We start from the raw sequence: 16777 nt of genomic DNA, 5'->3' as shown, positions 1-16777 counted from the left end.
CTCCCCTCCTCCTTCCCCTTCTTGCTCCTCCTCCCTCCTCCTTTCCCTCCTCCCCCTTCCTCTCCTCTGCTCCCCTCCATCCTCCCCCTCCTTCCCCTCCTCCTCCTCTCCATCCTCCCTCCTCTCCTTACTCTCCTCCCCCTCCCCCCCAGCCCCTGCAGAATCAGATCTCCTCTGGAAGCCTTTGTGCATTTACACACAGGCTCCCCCAGCCTGCCCGGGTGGCCCAGGCACAGAGCCAAGTAAGGACCCCTGGGCCAGATGCTCTCCAAGGGCAGCTACTGTCATTCCAGCCTCAGACCCTTTCCAGCAGCGTAACTGTGGGCAAGCCACTTGGCCTGCCTCAGTTTCATCACCTGTAAAATAGGAAGGAAAGGGGGTACAAGCAGTTTATGTGGTGCCTACTGTGTGCCAGTCACTATCATCTCATTTGATTACACAGCAGCTCTTCAAGGGAGGTGCTGCTATGAACCCCGTTTTACAGGTGAGGAAACTGAGGCAGGTGAAGGCAGTGGCTGGCCCAGAGTCACCCTGCTAGTTGAGAGCCTGAGGCTGGTTTTGAAGTTGGGTCTTTCCTGACTCCGGGCCCAGCACTGTGCCCCATGGTGGGATCGTCAGCCTGGCTCCTGGCTTCTGAAGGGCAGAGTGTTAGGCAGGGTGCCTGCTGAATGAAGGCCGCTTCCCTCCTAAGGGCCTTTCTGACTGTAACTTCTGTGATTCTGAGGCTTTGGTTTTAAACTTGTGATATTTCATCATGCTCAGATTCAAGCACAGCTTTTGTGAGCTGATGATGTTTCTTGGGGGGGTGGGCACATGCAGGGTCACGGGGTCCTCGAGATGCCCTCGGGCACTGGCAAGACCATCTCCCTCTTGGCTTTGATCGTGGCGTACCAGCAGGTCAGTATTTGAGCCTAAGTCGGGGGTGGAATGGGGGAGATTGGGGCCGGAGCACAGCCCATCCTGACCCCAGCATTCTCCTTTCCCCAATCGCTCATGCATGAGCAGGCTCACCCCCTGGAAGTAACCAAACTCATCTACTGCTCGAGAACCGTGCCTGAGATTGAGAAGGTAGGTTAACTTTAGTCTGGGGCTGCCAGGAAGCCATTCCCTGACCCTTGGAGGTTCCCTTGCCCCAGGAATGGGGAGGATTTGGTACAGCCCATCTCTGCTGCTGGGCTGGGCAGTGGAGACAAGAGGGCCCAGTCCTAGCTGGGAAGGGAGGACTTCAGCCATCCTCTGCTCCCCTCCTCTTCCCCTGAGCCAGGTGATTGAGGAGCTCAGGAAGCTGATGGACTCCCTTGAGAAGCAGGAGGGTGAGAAGGTGCCATTCCTGGGCCTGGCTTTGAGCTCCCGGAAGAATCTGTGTATTCACCCAGAGGTGAGGGATCCTGAGCCCTGGGGTGGGAAGGGGAGGCAGGACCAAGAGGTAGCAATCACACTTCCACTGGAGCACTTTGGGCCTCGGTTACCTCATCTATAAAATTGGGAGAACAGGCCTAGACAGTTTTTGAGGCCTTCTCTAAGTCTGATCTGTCTTCTCTAAGATTTTGTCCAACTGGAGCATCCCCTGTTCTAAGGGTCCTCCCAGCCCTGACATCCCCTGTTCTAAGGCCCTCCCAGCTCTGACATTCCCTGTTCTAAGGTCCCTCCCAGCCCTGATATTCCATGTTCTAAGGCCCCTGACATTCCCTGTCCTAAAGCCCCTCCCAGTTCTGACATTACATATTCTAAGGCCCCTTCCAGCCCTGACATCCCCTGTTCTAAGGCCCTCCCAGCCCTGACATTCCATGTTCTAAGGTCCCTCCCAGCCCTGACATTCCATGTTCTAAGGCCCCTCCCAGCCCTGACATTCCGTGTTCTAAGGCCCCTTCCAGCCCTGACATTCCCTGTTCTAAGGCCCTCCCAGCTCTGGCATTCTCTGTTCTAAGGCCCTCCTAGCCCTGCCATTGCATGTTCTAAGATCATTCCCAGCTCCGGTTTCCTTTTTTCTAAAGGGGCCTTCCAGCTCTTGCAGTCTAAGAACTAAGAGCCCTTCCTCCTCTGCCTTTCTCCTCTTCCTTTTGTCTTTTACCCTGGTCACTAGAAGTCCAGGAAGGTCCCTCATCCAAAGGACGAGGTTCTAATTAGAGTCCGACTCTAGGAACGTGGATCTGGAGGCCAGAGTCCTTAGAGGTGTGGTGGAATAAGTCTAGAAGTGAGGGTGAGCCCTGAGCCCTTGGGGCTCTCTCCCTGGGTCCCTTTGCAGGTGACCCCCTTGCGGTTTGGGAAGGATGTGGATGGGAAGTGTCACAGCCTGACGGCCTCTTATGTGCGGGCCCAGCACCAGCAGGATGCCAACACCCCTCACTGCAGCTTCTATGAGGTACCTGGGGCCAGAGGGTGGGGGCAGTGCCCTTGCAGGGGGAAAGTCCAGCTCTGTGCTCATGGAGGCCTTTCCCCTGCTCCCAGGAGTTTGATGCCCAAGGCCGCCAAGTGCCCATCCCCTGGGGCATCTACAACCTGGACGACCTGAAGGCCTTTGGACGACAGAAAGGCTGGTGCCCATACTTCCTTGCCCGATACTCGGTAAGGATGTTTGTGTGTGTGTGATGGAGGTAGGAGGGGTAGGGTTGAGCTATGAAGGGCTTGATGTCAGGTAGGAGGGAGCCTAGTATGTGAAATGTCATTTGGAGGGGGTCTTAAAATGTCAGAGGTGGAAGGAACCTTAGAACACAGAACAGCAGAATTGGGAAGGGCCTTAGAACAGGGAGTGTCAGGTGGGAGGAACCTTAGAACATAGACCATCAGCACTGGGAAGGGCCTTAGAACAGGGAGTGTCAGGTGGGAGAAACCTTAGAACTTAGAACATCAGTCAGTGCTGGAAGGGCCTTATAACCGAGAACGTCAGAGGGGGGGGGGGGGGGCCTGCACCCTCTGGCTCTCTTCCCCATGGTCCTGCTTCCCCTCTGCCAGATCCTTCATGCCAACGTTATTGTCTACAGCTACCACTACCTTCTGGACCCAAAGATCGCTGACCTTGTTTCCAAAGAGCTGGCTCGAAAGGCCGTTGTGGTCTTTGACGAGGCCCACAACATTGGTGAGTGGGAGGCTGGGGCCAGCCAGCCCTTGTACCCTGAGCCCCCGAGGCCGGTGCCCACCATTTCTCCCCTTTGTCTCTCAGACAATGTGTGCATCGACTCCATGAGTGTGAACCTGAGCCGCCGGACCCTAGATCGATGTCAGGCCAACTTAGAGACACTGCAGCGCACGGTTCACAAGTGGGTAGGGGCCGGTGAGAGCTTGGTGACCCTGCCTTGATGCCCTATGACCGACCCTGGGCCATCCTAGGCTCTGGGGCTTGCCTTCATCTGCCTTGGGCTCTGGCCAGGCTCCACATGTCACACGGTCCTGGCCTGGAGGCCAAGATCCGAGGGTCCCCTTGATTCATGGAACAGAGATTGTCAGAGCAGTGGGAAGAGCCTTTGGAGTCAAAGGTCCTGGGTTCATATCCCACCTCAGATCTTTCTTTCCTAACTCACCAACCTTAAGCCAGTCCCTTAATCTCTGGGCCTCAAGTTTCCTCATCTGTAAAATGAGGTCATCTAGAGCTGGGAGTAACTTAGAAGCCATCGACCTTCACCCTTCTGTTTTACTGAGGGGGTTCTGAGCTACCAAAGAGGGGGAATTGAGGTGCCAAGAGGAGAACATTGGGGTACCCAGAGGGGAAGGGCTTTGTGGAGAATTCCCCAAGACAGCAGGAAGCTCACCCCAAACTTAGAGTCTAAGGGTAGGAGCCAGATGTCAGCCCCAACCCCCCAATTCCTGTGGGTTCCCCTCTCCCCCAGGATCAAGGAAACAGATGAAAAGCGCCTGCGGGAGGAATACCGCCGCCTGGTGGAGGGGCTTCGAGAGGCCAGTTTAGCCCGAGAGACTGACGCACACCTGGCCAACCCGGTCCTGCCTGACGAGGTGTTGCAAGGTGGGGACTCCCCGCTGTCCCCATCCTGGACTCAGCCAAGATGCAGGAGTGGGGGGGCCAGAGGGATGCCTAGCTTCCCCCACTGCAGCATCGTGGGATGTTCCCTGGGCCTCGGTTTCTCTCTCTGCCAAACAAAGTGGTTGACCTAGATGTCTCTAATGCCCTTGAGCTCTGAGATTGTTCCCTGCCCCCCCCCCAGATTGTTTGTAGGTCAGCTGATGTGCAGTAAAGAATCCACGCCTGGTCTAGCCAGGAATCCCCAAGTGGACTCTGGGCCCCCATGTAAAGGGGGCTTGGCTCCCCCACTGTGCAGGAGCTGACCTGGCCAGGGTCTGCGGCCGGCCCTCAGTGAGGGGGCACATTGTCTCACATCTCCCTCCCCCCCCCCGTAGAGGCGGTGCCCGGCTCCAACCCGGACAGCAGAGCATTTCCTGGGCTTCCTTAGGCGCTTGCTAGAATATGTGAAGTGGCGCCTCCGGACACAGCATGTGGTCCAGGAGAGCCCGCCAGCCTTCCTGGGGGGCCTGGCCCATCGCGTCTGCATCCAGCGCAAGCCTTTGCGGTGAGCCCTGTGGGTCGTGGCTCCAGACTTGGCCCCTGCACTCTCCCCCTCCCTCCCCACCCAGTCCCTTGGGTCTCCACAGAGGTTTCCAGACCCTCTGGTCGGTCATTTCCTTTCTCTGAGTGTGTTTCCTCCTCTGTGAAGTGAGGGAGTTGGGCTAACTGGCCTCTGACCCTCTGCCTGCCCCTCACCTCCACCTTCAGGCCAGTTTCACACCCCCTGCCTCTCTTGAGACCAGTCTGATGTGGCCTCCAGTGGCCAGCCCTCACCTCCTTCCTTCGCCCCCAGGTTCTGCGCTGAGCGGCTAAGGTCCCTGCTCCACACACTGGAGATCGCAGATCTGGCTGACTTCTCCCCCCTCACCCTCCTCTCCAATTTTGCCACACTGGTCAGCACCTACTCCCGAGGTGAGTGGCTCCTGCCTTCCCCTCTTCCCTTCTCAGGGGCCTCAGTTCCCTCCTACAGAATGAGGCTGGGCTTGACCCAGTGCCTTCCCAGCTCCGACACTTTGGGGGTCCCAGTGTGCCTCTATCACACTCATAGGTGAGGTGCTTAGCAGCTGTTCTGAATCAGCAGGAGGGTGGGAGAGATTGGGGGGTTAGACAACAAATCCCCCTCCCCCAGGCTCCTGCTTGTCCATCCCCTCCTCCCCCACCCCTCCAGGCCATGGCTACACATTGCCCATCTGTTCCCACTAATTCCTGGAGATTAACCCTGGGGTAATCAGGGCAGGCCCATGACAGCGGGCCTGGAGGGAGAGATGGAGGGATGGGGGGAAGGATGGAGGGAGAAAGGGAAGGATGAATTCTGCCTTGTGTTGGGTAGGTGTGGGGTAACCTCTGAGGCCCCCTTCACCACCCCACCTCAGCTGGGTCCACCTTGATTTGGGTGTAGGAGGGGGTCCCAGGCACACTGGGGCCTCACCCTTCCCTTCCTGGCCCAGGTTTCACCATTATCATCGAGCCCTTTGATGAGAGGACCCCAACTATTGCCAACCCTGTCCTGCATTTCAGGTGAGGCCCCTGGCTTCCTTCCCCCTTTTCCTGCCCCCTTTCCTAGCCCCCTGGATGGCCCCCCTGATGTCTCTCTTCCCAATCCCTCACCAGCTGCATGGATGCCTCCCTGGCCATCAAACCAGTGTTTGAGCGTTTTCAGACTGTGATCATCACCTCAGGGGTGAGCCCCCCGGCCCCTCTCTGCCTGCCACAGGCTCTTCCTCCCATTCTCCCACCACCCCCGAATCCCTGTGAGAGCATCAGGACCCCAGGGATTCTTCCTGGACCTCTCTGGGCCTTAGTTTCCTCCTCTGTAAGATGGGGTTGATAAGTGCCCCCACGTCACTGGTTGGTCATGAAGATCAAAGGAGATAATAGATGCCAACTGGGAAGCACCCCATGAGCGCCAGCTCTCAACAGTAGTCCTGTTCTTCCTGACTCTGGGCCCTTCCTTCCATTCTGTGCTAGGCCACTCATTCCTCTGATCCAATAGCAGCTGAGCTCCCCTTGTCTGACCCCTGCCCTTCTGTCCTCACTCACCCTCCAGTGTTTTTCCACTGCCCTCAAGTCCCTCCTTTGGTCCTTCCTTTTCCTTTCTTTCCCTGGGACCTCCGAGGCTCCTCCCTGGTCCAGAGGGTCCCTGTAGCCCCCAGGCCTGCCCTGCTTCTTCCTGACCTCCTTCAGCTGTCCCCATGACACAAGCCTCCAAGTCCCCTGAGCCCCCATCAGCTTCCAGATCAGTGTCCTGACCTTCCCTTAACACCCCTAAGACCTGTGAGGGCGTGAATGTTCCCGGTGAGCCTCTCTGTGAACCCTCGTGTCCCCTCAGCCAAGTCAGGTGAACAGGCGTTTGTTAAGGGGGCACACAGTGTGCAGGCCGTGGGGATAGAAGAGGCAAAAATTGTCCCTGCCCCTCTCCCCTCAGTCACATGGTTAGTGTCCTGGTCCTCATTTTCCCCACAGGCTCCCTGGCCCCGACTCTTCCCTGCTCCCTTTTCTGTCTCTGTGCCCATGTCTCTATCCCACAAATCCAGTCCCCCCCCAGTTTGTCCCCCTGGACAGTTCTCTTATTTTTTTGCTTTTTGGAGGGGGAAGGCAGGAAAATTGGGGTTAAATGAATTGCCCAAGGTCACACAACTAGTAAATGTTAAGTGTCTTGGGTCCTCCTGACTCCAGGGCCAGTGCTCTGTTCACTGTTCACCTAGCCAACCGACAGTTCTCCCCATTACCCAATGTGCCCTGCCACCCTGGGGCCTCTGGGAAGAGATAGCCCTGCTCTGCCCATCTGCCCATCCCTGTAGTCCAGGACTATTGCAGGCTCCCCCTAAATGCCAGTGATCTTCCTGAAGGGCAGGTCTGGCCACATCCCTCCCTTGCTTCCTGTGCCCTCTAGCATCAGACCTTTTGTTCTTAGTGCCCCCGACCCCTCCTGCACTGGGCTCTAGCCCAGCACCATTTATGCTGGCCTTGCCCCATGCCTGGAATGCCCTTCCTCAGCTCTGCCAATATCCGGACTTGGCCCCAGCCCCTCGGCATCTCTAATCCTCCCCCCAACTGCAGCTGCTGCTGCCCCCATCTGTATTGTCTCCTTGAGGGCAGGGCTTGTACCATCAAGACACAGCCCAGTGCCAGCCCCCTACTTGTGATCGATTCTGCAAACCCATCCCTAGTTCCTGTCCAGTCCCATGGCCTTCATGACCCCTGGGTTCTTCCCTGCCCCCCAATATTTCTTAACTGTCTTCTTTAGTGGTCCCCTGGACCTTCTTGTTTGCCGGTGTACCTCTGAGCCCGTCCTCTTCTGTCTCCATCTAGACCCTGTCCCCTTTGGATATCTACCCCAAAATATTGGATTTCCACCCTGTCACCATGGCAACCTTCACCATGACCTTAGCCCGGGTCTGCCTCTGCCCCATGGTGAGTATGGGGTCTGGGAGGGCCCCCGCCCAGGTCTGTTCTCTTCAGGGGAGCTGGTGGCTGCGGAATGGGGAGATGCTGCGTCCCCATCCTTCTGTCCACTTTCAGCCCACGCTCACAGCAAATGGTTGGTCTCAAGGCCCAGCCCTGACACAGTGAGCCCTGCCTGCCCACTGGTCAGAGGGGCAGGCCCAGCCTTCTTACTAGTTGGCCTTTATCTGTAGTCCCATAATGCTTCTGTTTCTTGGTCTTTCTAGATTGTTGGCCGGGGCAATGATCAGGTGGCCATCAGCTCCAAGTTTGAGACCCGAGAAGATATTGGTGAGTCACCATGGAGAGAGGCCTGGGCAGGAGGGTTGGGGGGGGGGGCTGGCTGTGGCTGGGAGTGAGCCCAGCTCTGCCTCTCCACACTGAGGCTGTGCTTTGGATGGGTGGAGGAAGAACAAGCCTCCAGACTGGGAGAGGCTGGAGGCAGGGCAGGGGCCTGGCTCTCTGGGTAGGTGGGGGCTGGCCAGGCCTCTTGGGGCGGGGGAGAGAGAGTTGCTGAGCCCTGGGATCAGGGCCAAGGCAGGACAGGAGGGGAGAGAGCAGTTTCTTACTCGCTGGGGGGGGCTGGCTCTCCACAGCCGTAATCCGGAATTACGGGAACCTGCTTCTGGAGATGTCTGCCGTGGTCCCTGATGGCATTGTCGCCTTTTTTACCAGCTATCAGTACATGGAAAGCACTGTGGCTGCCTGGTATGAGCAGGTGAGTCTATCCCCCGCTCCCTCGGCCCGGGGATCTCCAGGGGACACCTTCTGCTCCCTTCTGCTTCCCCAAAGTCCCAGTCTGCCCAGCTCTTAGGCCTTGAGCCCCCACCAGGATCCCAGACTCTTCCTCCCACTGCCCAGGGCATCCTGGAAAACATTCAGAGGAACAAGCTCCTGTTCATTGAGACCCAGGATGGAGCAGAGACGAGCGTGGCCCTAGAGAAATACCAAGAGGTAAGAGGTCAGAGGCTGACCCCAGGCAGCAGGGAGGGGTGACCTTGGATAAGTCCCCTTTCCCTGAACCTTGGTCTGTAGGAGGAGCGGTTGGCCATGAAAGTCAGTGGCGGGGTTCCACCCATATCCCAAAGCTGCCCTGGGGGAGTCTGACGCCTCCATCCCCCGCAGGCTTGTGAGAATGGCAGAGGGGCCATCCTGCTTTCTGTCGCCAGGGGCAAGGTGTCCGAGGGCATCGACTTTGGTGAGTGCTCTGTGTCCCCAGCCCCTGGGGTTAGGGCAGGGCCTGGGAACAACGGGGAATGATGTGCCCCAGAGCCCCACCCTCCTGGGGCACAGACTGGGCAGAGTGTAGCACACAGTGTCTCCTCTGCTCTACCTGAGTTGTCAAGGTCGGCTGGGCCCAGGGCCCAGTTTCTCTACCCCACCCCCCCAACCACAAATACTCTTTTTTTCCGTTGGCCTGTAACACTCCCTGCAGTTCACCACTATGGCCGGGCCGTCATCATGTTTGGTGTTCCCTATGTCTACACCCAAAGCCGAATTCTCAAGGTGAGTAGGAGGCTGGAGGGAGGGGAAAGAATTTGAATCTTAGACCACAGAATGTTTGAGCACATAGTAGAAATTGAATGTTAGAAGCAACCTTAGAACAAGGAAAGCCAGAACTGGGAGAGGACCTAGAACAGGGAATGTTTGAGGCCTCAGAACATACAATCTCAGAGTGGAGAGTGTCCTTAGAGACTGTCTAAATCAGCCCTCATTCTTCACAAATGGGGACACACTGAGGGCAGGGAGCGTGGGGCCGGGCCTGTGCAGTGCTCATTTGGGGGGGGGATCTCCCTGCAATGGTGGTGGTTCCTGACCAGGCAGCCCCTGCCACCTCGCACACAGGCCCGCCTGGAGTTCCTTCGGGATCAGTTCCAGATCCGAGAGAATGACTTCCTGACTTTTGATGCCATGCGACACGCAGCCCAGTGTGTGGGCCGAGCCATCCGGGGCAAGACTGACTATGGGCTCATGATCTTTGCTGACAAGGTGGGCGGCCGGCCAGGTCGAGCTGGGCGGGGACCGGGGTCCTGAGGGCGCTCCCCACCATGCAGGCCTGAGCCCCCTCTGCCCACAGCGCTTCGCCCGGGCTGACAAGCGTGGGAAGCTCCCTCGTTGGATCCAGGAGCACCTGACAGATGCCAACCTCAACCTGACGGTGGATGAGGGCGTCCAGGTGGCCAAGTACTTCCTGAGGCAGATGGCGCAGCCTTTCCACAGGGTGAGCCACCCCCATTCTGCCCCCGGCATGGGACCCCCTTCTTCCTTCTCCAGAGTCTGCCTGGAGCCTTGGCTCTCTTCCCCCCCTCCCCAGATCACCAGGGGCTGTGTGGGGTTCTCTGGTCCCCAGCCAGGGGAGAGCCCCCAGACTCCAGGAAGAGCACAGCTCGGCCTCAGCCTCCTCCACGCTTTGGTCTCCTCGTCCTGATTCTGTCTCTTTCCAGCCTCCTCTAGGGCCTGGGGTTTTCTCCTCATTTATTATTCTCTTTCCCCTTGGCGCCAGACCCATGGCCAGGGGCTCAGGCTCGGGGTTACAAGGGTGAGGGAGGCCCCACTTTTCTGCCAGCGATGTAGGAGTGTTCCCGGCCTGTTCCAAAGGACTTGTGCTGCACAGATGGGTAAACTGAGACCCAGAGAGGGGCCAATCCATGGATGCTGCAAGGGAGCCTAGGTCTCTGGGGTGCTCCGTTGCCCATGGGAGGCAGGGGAGGAGTCCTGAAAGGCACTGCCTCCATCTGACCTGGCCCCTCCAATCTGCTCCCCAGGAGGACCAGCTGGGGCTGTCTTTGCTGAGCCTCGAGCAGCTCCAGGCCGAGGAGACCCTTCACCGCATAGAGCAGATTGCCCAGCAGCTGTGAATGGGGGTGGGGGCAAGAACAATAAAAGTTGGGTTTTTTTTTAAAGGCTTGCTTCTTTTCTCTGGAGGAGACAATCTGGCCGGCCCTGGGGGCCATAGTGGCCCAGTGAGGAACTGGGATGGTCTGAATCTGAATGCTGCCCCAGGCACAATTGGCTGTGTGACCCTGGGCAGGTCACTTCGCTTCATTTTCCTCGACTGTAAAACGGGCATATTAGCACCTCCCTGAAGGATCACAATGAGATCCTGTTTGTCAGGGGCTTTGCACAGCGTAGAGCTTTATGTAAATGCTGTTACTATTAGAACCTCAGAAGGAATGTGACCTTTTTACGGGTCAGAAAATTGGAGCAGGCCAGGGGATACCCTCACCTTCTGCAGAAGTGGCCAAGGTCATTTCCTCCCAGAAGTGATGGTGCTCTGAATGAATTGGCACACAACCTTCCTTCCAAACTAGCCAAGAGAAAGAGAAGCGAGAGCTCTCCTTACAGGACTGTGGTCTTTCCATCATGGAGGTCCCCGGGGAGGCAGAGGTTTTCCCCTGGTCCTGCACAAGTCACAGGCTAGAGATCTGGAGGGAGACTGGACACAAGGACTGCCCTCTGGTCCAGCCCTGGCTGTACAAAGGGAGAGGCCCAGGGCACTGCACCAGGACTCCTCTGTGACCGTTCAAAATGTTCAGACAGTTTCTGGGCAGTGTAATCATTTTATTAATAAAGCCAGCGGGTTATTAACAAAAGCATGGTCCTTTGGCCTCTCAGACCAAAGACCCCTCATGGCGGTGGGCGCAGAGCTTATAGGCCCTTGGAGGAGCGGGTGTCCCAAGGGTGCCAGTCTACTCTGGTTAACTCAGTGGGAGTAGGCTGTATTACAATGGGGATCCTGGGATACGGGACTGTGCCGCTCCAACCTCTGTCAGAGATATCAATTCCTGCATCACACATCTGGCAGAGGGAGGACCCAGACCCACGTTTTCCCAGACCTCGCTGAGCTAACACAAGGAGCAGGCATGCACCCAGTAGCCTAAAAGCAGAATTTCTTTTCCTGTCTGGTTAGATCTTGGTCTGGGCAACTGGTGGGTTTCCGGATGAGGAATTACAGAAGGAGGAAAACCTTGGTCCTGATTCAATAATTAGTTTCTCACACATGCAAGGCGGGACTTGAACACAGGTCATCATCCTACAGAGTGTGACAGCAGGGATTCATAGCCCAGGTTTTCCATTTACAGACCCAAGTGCTTCATCTCCCTCCCACCCTTCCTTCCTCTCTGGCCCTTGCCTTCTGGGTAAGTTAGAGTCCTAGGTCTAGGTCTTGGGGTCCTAGAACTGTACTGACAAATACAGGGGGCCATTACAGAGAACTCCAGATGTCGGAGTAAAGGGACCCTTCACTGTGCAGTTGGGGAAACTGAGGCCCTGGAGAAGGATGGTGATTTCTCCAAAGGTGTGTGTGTTGGAGCGGAGGGGGGGGGGAGAGGGGTGGTTTGCTGCCCCTTAAGAATGTGCAAACAGCCATGTTGGTTGGTTTTATCTCCAATGCTACAGCCCTGGGGTGAGGATACCTCTAGGTGGGCATAAATTCAATAAATATAGCCAGAGAAGGGGCCAGAAGAAACTGGAGTGGGGTGGAAGGGAAGGGGATGACACCGGGTCATCCCACCGCCATGTTCCTGAGAAGCTGTTGTGGCCAGGCCTGGCCACTAGCGCTGGTCCAGAGGGAGGCCCAGGTCTTGGGTGCTGGTGCTCAGCGGGCGCATCAGACTCAGTGGGCTGCCCGACACCTGGGGGCAAGACAGCTCTGGGATAACGATGTCCTGGCCATGCCCCCCACCCAGCTCCGCCCTCCCTGGAGGTCCATCCTCGGGTTAAATCAGTGACCAGTGACAGATGTGGGGCTGCAGGAGACCTTAGGGGTGGCTGAGTCCAAGCTTCTCATATTTGCAGATGAGGCAAACCCCTGCTTGGGCCAACTCCTCCATCCCCCTTCTGCCCCTGCCAGCCCTCCAACCTCCTACCAGGAAGCGACTCTCATGTCCAGAGCTTCCCCTCCCCCAGGGCCCAGCCCCGCCTGCCCCCCCAGGGCCTGGTAATGAGCTGGGCCTTCTTAGTCATCCCCCTTCTCCTTGGAGACCTCCACTCGCTCCCCTTACCTGCATCCTGCTGGCCCTGGGGTCGTCAGTATTGAGCATGCCGAGGGACATAGCCCGTTTCATCCTGCAGGGAGAGGTCAGACATTCAGGGGGTGTGTGTGTGTGTGGGGGTGTCCCTTTCTCCCTCCCTCTCTGTCTTCTTTTTCTCTTTCCCTCTCATGTCTCTGTCCTCCCTTTTTCTCTTCCTTTCTCTTTTTCTTTCTCCATCTCTCTGTCTCTCTCTTTCCCTCCCTCCCTTTGTCTTCCTCTGTTCTCTCTCTTTTTCTCTCTCCCTCTCTCTGTCTCTCTCCCTCCCCTCCTTCCATCTCTCTGTCTCCTGGGATGGCTTCATCCTAATCCATCACTCCTTTACCACCACCGGGCCCCTAAGGGCAGAGGTGACATGTGCATGGTCCAGTCTCCCCCCCCCCATGTGGTTCCTCCTGTTGACTAAAATGCCCAGCTGCCAGCTGGAGGGAGGCTGGGAGGGGCCCTGGGTACCTGTGGCCTCACCCAAGGCCTGCCTGACCCATAAGCGCCAGTTACATTGCAGACCCCAGCGGTTTGCAGACAGTTTCCCCGTTAGACCGTGACCCCCTGAGGACAGGGACTGTCTGCACCTTCCTTTGTACCCCTGGCACACAGTAGGTACTTTACTGATTGACAAACAGATGTGATGAGGGGAGTCGAGCACTTGCCAGACTTCAGGCATTATTGAAATGGGGGCTGTTATTTTCAAATGGCCGTCCCAGCTCTCCTTGAAAACCACAGGAGATGGAGAACTCCCTCCCCACCCCGGGGGCTCCAGACTGGTTCCAGGTCTTAGCTGCCAGTGACTCCGCTCCCTGCACCGAGTGTAAATCGAGTCCCTCTGCCCTCTTCCCAGAGCTCTGGGCCCCTGCAGGCCCCCCCCCCCCCAGCCTCAGCACTCCCTTTCTCTCCCATCACCTGCCCTGAGGAGCTAGGAGAAGGGAGGGGTGGCACTCCCGCACCAGTGATCAGCCATCCTCCCTTTGGCTCCTCCTGCTCACAGAGGCCCCAGCATCTTTCTCCCTAAATCGGATTTTCCTAAAGGTTCAGAGGCACAGGACAAAAGTGGAGGGTCCTGAGGCAGTGGGTCTGGGTTCAGATTCCACCTTGGAGCCTTACATACAGACTTGTGTGACAAATCCCTTCACCTAGGCTTCAGGTCCTTCATCTAGAACAGTCAGCATCTTCTGACTTGTGAGCCTGAGGACCTTGACCAGGGCATTTAACCTTCTTTGGCCTTAGTCTCCCCGTTCGTAAAATGAAGGCATTGGAGCAGAAGGGCTTTGTGGTCCCATTCCAGGGAGAGCCAATATCATGCCCTTGCCTCACTTTGGGTTCTCTCCTGTTTCCATTGAAGGACCCCAGCCCACCCCAGCCCAGAGCTGTCTAGGCTAAGCACCCCCAATTCCATCAGCCCCCTCCCATCTTAGATCCTCTTCTCAGATGCATCAGCGGCCTGTCACGGTGTCTCCTTCCCCCTACCCCAAGATGCGCTGGGCATGACTTACCTGCCTCTTTCTGGACTTCCTTTCCTAGATGACCTCTCCCCAGAGCCCCAAGCCTCAGCTCTCTAGGCTTCCCAGGCACCAACCCCTCAGCCCAGGGCAGGAGAGTTCCCACTATGGCCCGAGGCTCCTCACAGACATCACTTAGGTGATGGGGAGCTCATTCTTCCTGAGGGAAGCCTCTTGCCCCAGGGAACCGCTCCAAAGGCTGCCACCCTAGGTATGCTCACTCTGCCCTCTGGGCCAGGCCAGTCCTTGTGTCCTGCAAAGCCCTTCAGGTACTAGACGTGGGCTATCCCCCTCACCCTGTGCCATCCTGTCCCCAGTGCCTTCACCCAGCCTTTTCCTGCCCTCTGCACATGCTTCTCACCCTCCAAAGCGTCCTATCAAGGTCCAGGGCCACGAGGCCTCCCGCTCACCCTAGCCTGAAACCTCGGGGTCCTCACACACACCCCTCGTATTGAAGCGGAGCCCGTCTTGACCCCTTCTGGGTGCCTGGCATGTAGTAGGCACCCAATAAATGCTCACACACACCTGCCACCACAGGGCATCGCCTCATTCCCGGCCTTCAAGCTGGTGTCTCCCAGCACCAACCCATCCTCTGCCCAGATGCCAAAGCCCAGGCCTGGAGCAGGACGCCAGGACGTCTAGTGGCTTCCCATTACCTTTAGGACCCCACATGAACTCCTGAAGCTCTTTCCTTCCCAACGCATTATTAGGCACTCCACAGTCCTGCCAAGCTAGCTTCCACTCCTCTCAGTGCATCATCTCCAGCCTTCAAGCCTTTGCTAAGGCTGTCCTGAGGGACAGTGCCTGGAAGGCACTCCTTCCTCACCTTCAGTCCTTCGAATCCAGTAAACTCATCCTTGACCATGAAGCCTTCCTTGATCGCTGCTCCCCCTTCCCTCTCCCCATCCCCACTACCTTGTATTCATGGTGTCCATATCTGTGCAAGGCTGTCTTGCTGTCTGACCGCACCTGAAGACAGTGGTCTCGCTATTTTTGCTGCCTGAGATCTTATCATTGTTTTTGACAGCTATGGGCCCCCCTCAAGGTGCTGTCAGGAGTGTCACACCAACGGAAGGGTCCGACACCTTCATTTTACACAGGAGGAAACTGAGGCCCACAAAGTCACAGAGGAGTAAGTGACAGGGACTGGATCTGAACCCAGGCCTTCTGACTTCAGAGTTGGTCTCTCCGTTGTGGGACATGGTGAGATAATAAAGTGCATAACCCATTTTTTAAACCTTAAAGTGACGTAGAGCCATCAGTTCCTATCGTGATATCCCACTGCTGCCTTTGAGACTCTCAGAGGCCAGCCTGTAGTCCAGTCTGCAGCTGGACAAGGATCCCTTCCACACAACCCGCCATCTGGCCAATGCTTGAATACTTCCAGGGGTGGGGAGCTCACTCCCTCCCTCCTGGGGCAGCCTTGTCTCCTTGACCACGTCCATCCCCAGGGAAATCCCCTTCTGGTCAGGGAGGCAGGGCTCCCCTCAGGATGTGACCCCTTCCCCTGGCCCCCACTCCTTGACCATGAACACAGACAGGATCCAGGGAAGGGGGCTCAAAGGGTCAGGGGAAGGAAGCTTGGGTTGGGGAGAGATGCCAAGGAGGCTAAGCAAAGCACTTTGGGGAATGGTTGGTAGAAAAGGGTCTCCCTGAGCTGGGCTGTGAAGTTCTGATGAAGGATTCAGAGCAGAGAGAGCCCCGAGAGTGGTGGGGTGGGGGAGGTGTAGTCTAGGAGGGCTTCCAGGGGGAGGGTCCGGGAGGAACAGTAACCCAACCTGGATTCTGAATCCAAAGGTCTCAGAGACAGGGGGGAAGGTTTTCTAGGACAGAGAGCATGGTCTGGGGCAAGGCAGGAAAGAGAGGCTGAGGCAGGAAGACAGGGACCTTGAATGCCAGGCCTTCAGGTCTGGTGTCAGGACCTACTGGACACTCACCCAGAGGATCCCTCTCCCCTCAGGCGGGACACCAGCTTCTCACTCCCGCGGCGGATCGACTCTCGCAGCTTGGAAAAGGAGGTGCTCCGTCGTAAGACCTAAAGAGTGACCTTCACAGCTCAGGCCCCCGCGCCCTCAATCCTGTGGACTTTAGAGCTGACACGGACATGTGGCAGAGGCCACACCCAGCCCATCCCTGTCATTCTACAGAGGGGGAAACTGAGGCTCCAAGCCAGTAAATGGCTTGGCCAGGGTCATACAGGTGGTGAAAATCAGAGTTAGGTGGTCTGACTCCTGATGTAGGGTGTTACTACCGTATTACATAGCCTCCTGTCTGATCCGGGTGAGATGCTTACCTGGTATTCCTTGTCCCCTGAGGCTCCAGTGCCAGGGTTCCCTGGGGGAAAGAAAGAGGAGGCTCAGAGGGGAGCTGGAGGGGCCCAGAGCCAAAGCTTGGGGCTGACGGGGGGGGGGGGGGGGAAGGCTCACCCAGGGGGGCCGGGAGCTCCTGCCTGCTGAGAATCTCCTTGTACAGTTCTTCAGCCTGTTCATACTTGTTCTGTTTCAGGTAAGCTGAGGCCTGAGGAGTGTGAAGGAGGGGGGAGATGTGGGTCAGGCCCAGCCCCCAAGAGCTCCCGGAGCCATCTGGGCTGCAGGAGCCAGGGAGTAAGGAGACTGAGCTCAGAGGGGACAGAATCTTGGAGTGTCTGCTCTACGGGGGTCATTAGAATGTGGGATGTCAGAGCTGGGAGGGCCTTAGAACAGGGAATGTCAGGGCTGGGAGGGTCTTAGAACAAGGAATGTCAGGGCTGGGAGGGCCTTAGAACAGGGAATGTCAGGGCTGGGAGGGCCCTT

The 16777-nt window shown here is 57.2% G+C and overlaps 2 protein-coding genes across 2 annotated transcripts in view; one reads left to right on the top strand and one right to left on the bottom strand.

The window, feature by feature from the left end:
• ERCC2 (ERCC excision repair 2, TFIIH core complex helicase subunit) overlaps positions 1-10362 on the top strand; it is an 11464-nt gene extending 1102 nt beyond the window's left edge. The window contains 22 exon segments of the mRNA XM_069089034.1: positions 820-897; positions 1006-1068; positions 1265-1378; positions 2246-2362; positions 2449-2565; positions 2953-3076; positions 3161-3257; positions 3825-3958; positions 4351-4367; positions 4369-4520; positions 4809-4927; positions 5464-5533; positions 5627-5696; positions 7328-7429; positions 7687-7750; positions 8056-8177; positions 8321-8413; positions 8585-8657; positions 8895-8965; positions 9305-9448; positions 9537-9680; positions 10225-10362. Coding sequence (XP_068945135.1) covers positions 820-897; positions 1006-1068; positions 1265-1378; positions 2246-2362; positions 2449-2565; positions 2953-3076; positions 3161-3257; positions 3825-3958; positions 4351-4367; positions 4369-4520; positions 4809-4927; positions 5464-5533; positions 5627-5696; positions 7328-7429; positions 7687-7750; positions 8056-8177; positions 8321-8413; positions 8585-8657; positions 8895-8965; positions 9305-9448; positions 9537-9680; positions 10225-10317 — 2178 coding nt within the window. The 3' untranslated portion in view covers positions 10318-10362.
• Positions 10363-10999: 637 nt separating this feature from the next.
• The window catches only part of KLC3 (kinesin light chain 3), a 19535-nt gene continuing 13757 nt past the window's right edge, over positions 11000-16777 (bottom strand). Inside the window, exons 9-13 of the mRNA XM_069089035.1 lie at positions 16412-16502; positions 16279-16319; positions 15923-16020; positions 12463-12526; positions 11000-12093 (exon numbers count right to left, since the gene is read on the bottom strand). Of these exons, the coding sequence (XP_068945136.1) occupies positions 12013-12093; positions 12463-12526; positions 15923-16020; positions 16279-16319; positions 16412-16502 (375 nt within the window). The 3' untranslated portion in view covers positions 11000-12012. The remainder of the gene's footprint in view (positions 12094-12462; positions 12527-15922; positions 16021-16278; positions 16320-16411; positions 16503-16777) is intronic.

This window comes from Petaurus breviceps, unplaced genomic scaffold (genome assembly GCF_028583685.1).
Source record: "Petaurus breviceps papuanus isolate PSGF00001 unplaced genomic scaffold, PetGlider_PUasm1.0 185, whole genome shotgun sequence".
Lineage (NCBI taxonomy): Eukaryota > Metazoa > Chordata > Mammalia > Diprotodontia > Petauridae > Petaurus > Petaurus breviceps.
The sequence above is the reverse complement of the archived record's forward strand: the minus strand, read 5'-3'. Positions and strand labels throughout refer to the sequence as shown.